The sequence below is a fragment of the Amborella trichopoda genome, chromosome 3 (genome assembly GCF_054954075.1).
Source record: "Amborella trichopoda isolate Santa Cruz 75 chromosome 3, AtrichopodaSantaCruz75HAP2 v2.0, whole genome shotgun sequence".
NCBI lineage: Eukaryota > Viridiplantae > Streptophyta > Magnoliopsida > Amborellales > Amborellaceae > Amborella > Amborella trichopoda.
Window position 1 is genome coordinate 49,371,551 of NC_142338.1, and position 7,571 is coordinate 49,379,121.

At 35.4% G+C, this 7,571-nt stretch overlaps 1 protein-coding gene across 1 annotated transcript; it reads left to right on the forward strand.

The window, feature by feature from the left end:
• The first annotated feature begins 303 nt into the window (after nt 1–303).
• Nucleotides 304–1,815, forward strand: LOC18429082 (RING-H2 finger protein ATL13). The gene has a single exon (XM_006838375.3). The coding sequence runs from the start codon at nt 389–391 to the stop codon at nt 1,313–1,315; it is 927 nt and encodes a 308-aa protein (XP_006838438.1). The 5' UTR covers nt 304–388; the 3' UTR covers nt 1,316–1,815.
• Nucleotides 1,816–7,571: the final 5,756 nt, after the last annotated feature.

The window sequence follows — 7,571 nt, forward strand, 5'->3', positions numbered from 1 at the left end:
ATCTTGATTTCGATATGCATGGATGTGAAAGAAAAAAATGAATTTTAAGTCTTAAAATAGTACATCTTATAACACATTATTTAGACCGTCCATTTTAAGATCTTCAAATGTTCATCGATACAATAGATGTGCACTATTTTTTGCGCTTTCAATCTCATCATAGAAGTAAAAAATAGACTTTTAGACGATGATAAGAGAGTTTCGACAGTGAAAATATATCTTTTAACAAAATTTTAACCGTGATTTGATTGTTTAAGGGTGAGACCTTATACAACAAACCTTGAGTCATTGGAGAGAGAGAGATTGATCGATTGATTGTAGAGAGAGAAGGAAGCGGAGAGAAAATACATAAGAGAAGGAAAGGTTGGAAAGAAAAGAGATTTCGAAAATGTTGCTCTCTGTTTTGTACATCCCCTCTCCTCCTCCTCCTCCTCCTCCTCATCTCTCGTCCCCATTCCCACGCCAAGAGCTCAAGCCAAGCATCCTCATCATCCTCCTCATTCTGGCCACCGTTTTTCTCGTCTCTTTCTCTATACACCTCCTCATTCGCTTTTTAGAGAGAGAAACAAGACCCCACACCGACGATGAGAGAGATAGCACAGTCTCCCATTCCCAAACCCACTTCATTGAAACTCTCCCTCTCTTCTACTTCGACTCCATTACAGGCCTTGGATCTCGCCGCTCTGATTGCGCTATCTGTCTCTCTGAATTTAAACAGTCCGATTCGCTAAGGCTTCTTCCCAATTGCACCCACGCTTTCCACGCTCATTGCATAGATGCTTGGCTCACCGCTAACTCCACATGCCCACTATGCCGAGCCATGCTTTCTCTCTCTCTAGAACCCCACTCACTCTCTCTAGACCCCAATCCACCCACCATGTCCACTCTCCCTTCAAACTCCAGTACTCCGAGTTTATCAGATACAGCTGGGACAGGCCAAAGTTTCAGGCTAGAAATCGGAAGCTTTCGCGAAAAAAGTGAAACAAGCAGCAGCATTAATGGTGATGATATTAGAAGGTGTTTCTCGATGGGCGACTTCGAGTATGTTCTGGATTCTAGTGAGTCCCATGTGTTTATTACCAGAAGAGAACCAGGCCATCGCCATACTATATCAGAATGCGCAGCGGATTTGACTGAGAAAGGGCCTGATATTCAGAAGCTTGAAGGTGTCGGCCATGGAAGTGAAAGCGGCATTAAATCGAGCGGGAGGTGGTTGAAAGAGTACTTAGAAAAGTTAGTTTCTTCTTCTTCCGAGTCTGGTTCTTTATCTTCTAGGCGGGCTTTGTCTTTCTTTTCTTTTTTAGAGAAATCCTGAGCGAAAAGAAGAGAGAAACAGTGGGTGGTTTTCATGGTGTTTAGGCCAGAGAAGCTTCAATGCCTTTTCGCTAAAATTAAATCAAAAAGGTGTGTGCGCATTAAGGGATGAGGTTTTGCCATACCACAACAACAACAAAATGCTGCAGGGACCAAGGTATCCATCCCTATCTCGCGAGCGATGTTAAAAGTCATTGTTTATTAGAGTAATCCCGCGGGACTACGCTAAATTTGTGGTAGTAAAATCCTGATCCCGTGATAGCTTTATTTTATTGGGGATAATTGCAAAATAACACTGGCAATCTATTTTTATTCAATTCTCTCATAAGTTTTTTATTTTCTATGTACCCGAAGTTGTGGGGTAACTCACCTCACCACGAGAGCAAGCTCTCGAGTCCACGGCAAATGCCCATAGCACTGGCGTTTTGAATGCCTAATACTTCTCCTAGTTGTTGATTGAAGCTCAAAACAGACATTAGAAAAAATTGATTTGTTTAGTTATAGTATCGATTTCATGCATATTTTATTTTATGGTTACTGTGGCACATATTACTCGGACAGATTGCTTATCAAATGACTTAAGAACATGAACTATTCATCTACAATCGTCACTGAATTACAATCAAATTGCTTTGCCATTTATGACAAACTCTCAAGTTTCATTCTATGAATTCAATCGTTCTCCAATCTAAGTGGCATAAATTTAGTCATTTTAAATGGTAGTAGCTTGCCGTACTTGCCCTAGGTCTTGTCAGGCCTACGGCAGCTAGAGAAAAAATGTCTAAAGGCCTTTGGTCCTTTCTAGAGCATTGAATAACTTACCAAAACATGAAACATAGAGCAATAAAATAGACTTTCTAGCTGGATGCGTAAGCAATATTTAAGCAATATATGGTATATAGTCATTATCATCATTTTCATATTATCCAGGGTTGGCTACATAAATTTTGTTTTACCATTCTACTCTATCAAGAGCTATATCTTTAATCAAACTATAAGTTATCGTATTTCTTCTCACTACTTCCATATTAAATCTACGCTGTACATGACTAAACAACCTAAGTCTATTTTCTCTTATCTTATCACTTAGGGCCACCCCTAATAAGCAACCTAAGGCTATTTTTCCTTATCTTATCATTTAGGGACACCCCTAAGTTCTCTACGATGTATGCATTTTGAATTTAATCTTGTCTTATACACAATAGAAGCATGAACGGGTGAACGGTATATATGGTATACAACATAAGGATGAACGGTGATGTATATAAGATGACTACCATATAGTTGTTATTTATTCAAAATAATGGTTTTGATTTAGTCATTTCGATCAGGATAGGAATTGTGAGAAATATAGGATATAGGAACGAGTAAATGAATGGAGACATGTGGGATGGAGAATAAATGAACTTTTAGATTTGTTAAAAAAGAAAAAAAAAAGTCCCAATTTATGGCCCACGGACCCACTTATAAGAAGTCAATTAATTTATGGTGCACCGACGACCCATCTAAAAGGCGTATGAAAAGCTTCCAACACCCTCACATTCATGTCGCCACGTTGCTCGATTTAATGAGTGTCACGCGCGCACGCTTTCGCTCTGTCACGTATTCATTTCCATCTCTGAAAGTTGCGAGGCCCGCAAGCTCGCACTCAAGTTTTCTTCTCTATCCTTGTACATCAATCTTTTATGCCAAAAGCATAGATCTTATACCCGTATTTTAGTTGTAATTGAATAAATTTTTATTTTAAAATAATATTTTTTAAAAGATATTATTCTATTATTAAATTGTTTTTAATTGAATAAGAATGATTAATTATGTTTATGTTAACCATTTTTTATAAATACTATTTATTGATATAAAATATAAAAATATAAAAATTTTATTATTTATCACTAAATTGATATATTATCAAAATAAAATAACTAATATTTAATTCAAATACTGATAATTAATTGATAATGCTATGTAATTATATACCTAATGTTTCCCTACAAATCAGAGAGAAATGAGGTGAGAGAGAGAAAGATAGTGTGGAGAGAGAAAGAGATATAAAACATAATCTTCAACTTTCATATCTATCAAGAAGAAAAGTGGGAAAGAGAGGGAGAGAGAAGTAAATATGGGAGGAGAGATTTAAAAAAAGAGAGATATAATAAAATTATTTTTAATTATAAATACATACTATTACAAAATTAGATAATATGAAAATGCAAAAATATGTTGCATGATACATATAATAAACTCGTAATAAAAATATTCAGCACAGAATAAGAGAAAGCATGCAGGTACGTACTTGTTCCTCTTAAAGGATTTAGGAACCAATATATATCGAAAAATATTCAATATAAAGTAAATCGACCTAAACCCAACAAAAATCTCAATTCAAGTTAATAAGAAACAATACATGCTTGATGTATTTGATCAAATCATCTTGTAGGCAGATAAAAGGAACCCGGCCCATATATTATCAAATACCAAACCGCCAAACCAAACGAAAATCCCAGTTCAAGTTAATATAAAGCAGTACATGCGTGATATATTTGATCAGATAGTCTAGTAAGCAAATAAAAGGAACGCATGTCACATATTATCAAATACCAAAAGCCAAATTAACAATCCGTCTCAAAAGAAACCAATTATTTTCACATAAGATATATAAGCATATTCAACTCTAACGACACATAACACCACCATATTCGTACCTACATAAAAAAAATAGTCAACTCTAACAACACATAACACCACCATATCCGTACCTATTAAAAAAAATAGAGCATAAACATGCACTAATATATTTGAACTTAGAATAACTAACATTAAAGAACAAAAATAAAATAACAAAAGATAACCAAAGAGAGCTAACCTATTCTAATGCTCCAAAGTTACATGTAGAGATATGAGAGAGAGAAATTATGGCAATGATATAAATAAGAGGGGGAGAGTGGGTGAGACATTTTAGAAAGGAGAGAGATTTTAGGAAAGAGTGAGAGAGATATAGAGAGAGTTTGTTGAAGAGGGAAAGACTTTCAAATTTTGTGAGAGATTTAAGAAAAGAGATGATAGAGAGAAATAGTGTGGTGAGAAGGACGTGAGAGAGAGAGAGATAAAGAGTGAGATAAAGAGAGATAGATTGGAGAGAGAAAGAGAGTAACAAAAAAATAAACTTTTTATCTCTCTCTCTAACACACATCTCCTCTCTCTCACTTTCTAACTTTTTATCTCTCTTTCTCTCTTTATGATTAATGGATAGAAGAAGGAAAATTATCCAAAACTCTCTAAATGATAAGCCTTCTCTTTTCTCTCTAACTTTCTATCTCTCTTTCTCTTTTTATGAGTAATGAATACATAAAGAAAAAATTCTCCAAATATCTCTCTAAATGATAAGTCATCTAATGCTTACTATATTGCCCCCTAGAATAATGGTACATGAAGAGAGAGGCCGTGAGGAGAGTGTGGAGAGAGGGTATAAAGGTTAATCATCTAATGCTTTCTATATTGAACCCTTGAATAATGGTACGTGATAGAAAGAGCTGACGTGAGAAAGAGTGTGGAGAGAGGGACGTGAGAGAGAGTTAGAGAGATATATAAATTATAATCTTCACATTCCATATATATCAAGACCGAAATAGAGAAAGAGGGGGAGAGAGAATGACAGTGAGATAAATAAGGGAAAGGAGAGAGTTTGTTGGAGAGGGAAAAACTCAAATTTTGTGTGAGATTTATTAATGAAAAGATCGTAGAGAAAGAGAGAGGAAGTTAGATAGATAGAGAGAGAGAGATATAGTATGGAGAGAGGAGAAAAAAAAAAAGTGGGAGAGAAAGAGAGAGTAAAATAAGACATCTAATACTTTCTATATTTTGGGAAAGAGTTTTAAGGAAAGAAGAGATGGATAGAGAAATATAGCCTTGAGAAGAAGAAGAGAGAATGGATAGTGAGAGATGGTAATTATGGAATAAAAAAAGGATGGCACAAAAATAGGGAAGTGTTACTCTCACTTAATATATATAAATAGATAGATAGATATACTTCCCCATCTCCAACCGTTCATTCTGAATGGACGGTTGAGATTGTCTTAATCATAATGCTATGTCTCTACATTATTTTTTTAATGTTTTTTCTACAAAAATTATAGACACCAAATTTTGTGGTCTACGCCTTAAACTCTCACTTGTAAAAAAATATAAAAATAATATTTTCAATAAAATAAAATGACTAAAATGCCCTAAAAGATGCAAGGGTATTTTTGTTATTATATGTTATCAAAAATACTTTTTACTATTGTTTTTAGGTGCACTACCAAATTTCATATTCATATAATTTATAGAAAAAACTAAAAATAAAATACTCTGGGGTTCGAATATAGATCCAATGGTAAGTGGCTCACTAGATCTAAATTGGACGACTGGATGGAGGGAAAAGTATATATCTTCTATGCAATAGCAGAAGTATATAAATATTTTCATATTTATATATGGGGAATATTCACATGTGTTTTCAATATGTAGGTTTTAGATGATTTTAGCCCTTATGTCTAATTAAAAGCAGTTTTTAAGTATAAGACCGATGTTTTACCCAATGACCTAAGCACAGTAGATATATTGTTGGGAAAGTGATACAAAATCAATACACAAGATTAAAATGATCTTGGCCCTTAAGTTCGATTAAAAACAATTCTCAAGTTTAAAACCCATTTTTTACCCAATAAACCACATAATAGGTATAATGTTGGGACAGTTATGCAAGATCACCTCCCACTTAATATTCCTTTTTTTTGTTTTTTTGAGGTCATTTTAATCACATGAAAGATGACCTTTTATAGAGGCCCATAAAATCCATTGAGAAAACATAAGAGGGCGAAAGGAAGTTTTGATGAGTTAGAGATTTGAGTTTTGCACAAATCCTAAAATTGTTGTGCTCTTCTATTGAGATAGATTTCATCAGCAGTTCTTTACATCAATGAGTTTATCAAAAAACAAGTTGAATGATAGCAGTATTATGGTACGAAAACCAGTTTGAGTTTTCTTTGTCATTATGAGGTAATTTTTATAAAATCCACAAAACTTGCAAATTTTCTCTATTGATATTGAATCCATCATTGCCCCTTGTCCTTGGATGAAGTCTATGGTGGGTGAACCATGTAAATTAGTATATGTTTTTTGCTTTTGCTTATATTGTGGTTTGATGATTTCCATTTTAATTGTTTTTTGTCATGTTTTCAAAATTTATTACACATATTATTGTTTTGGTAATTTTATTTTCTTGCAATCCGCTTGTCAGTGGCAAGTATATTTTGAGGCGTTGGATTTATTATCGTTGGAGTTCACCACAACCAGTAGGGCCTAGTGTTATCCCAATTGGCCAACACACTGCATATCGGATCTGAGCCTTTTTCTCCTTGCCCTTATGTTCACCATGTTAAAGCTGTAAGGCCCTCGCCCTTTAGTTTCTCTTTATCTTTAAACTCCGAACCTCTCAAACTCCTTTTTCTCCATAAAAATAGAACCGGAACGGTTAACCAAACATGGCCCTGAAAGTGGTTCAACCGGCCTAACCTGTAAATCAGTCGATTCCACCGGTCTAATTAAGCAAACGAAGAGCTCAGATCTTCCTCTTGTATTGTATGTATATATACTTGTCTCCATTAATGGAAATACACATGAGATTGCACCGAGTTAGATTACAGAGAGTCAATTCGACTTCTACATGGTATCAGAGTGGTTTTAGATTTCGCCCTGCACCTGTTGTGTGTCCTCCAATTGACACTGAAAGTCCTCGTTCCTCTTCGTGAGGTCCTCCAGGTTACTAGATATCCCAAGCTTCGCAATCTCAAGCTTGAAGGCTGATAGTTCGAAGCCGCCCTCACCCCCTGAGTCTTCTCGTTCATCAACAGTGTCTCATGCTTCAGCGAATTGGTCTGATTATTCTTCACAGTCCTCAACTACGATATCAGGTTTAGTGGAACTGCTTGCTTCGAGGCACCTTCCAAAGCCTATTGCAAAGTCTGCTACTTTTTCGCCATCAAAAGGAAACCTCCTATCACTTGCAGCGAGAAGGGGAAACTTTTCTCCATCACTAATTTGACTAAATTGATTGATAAATCTTCTCTGTCTCTGCAACAAAACTATTTTGCCTTGCTGTTGAGGCACTAAACTCTTTCCGAAGAGTTAAACCTACCACCTAGTCTCCATTGGAACCCAATTCTTTGTCTCTCAAATCCCAATCTTAAGCCCTTCATCATTATCCCTAGCCTTCTTGC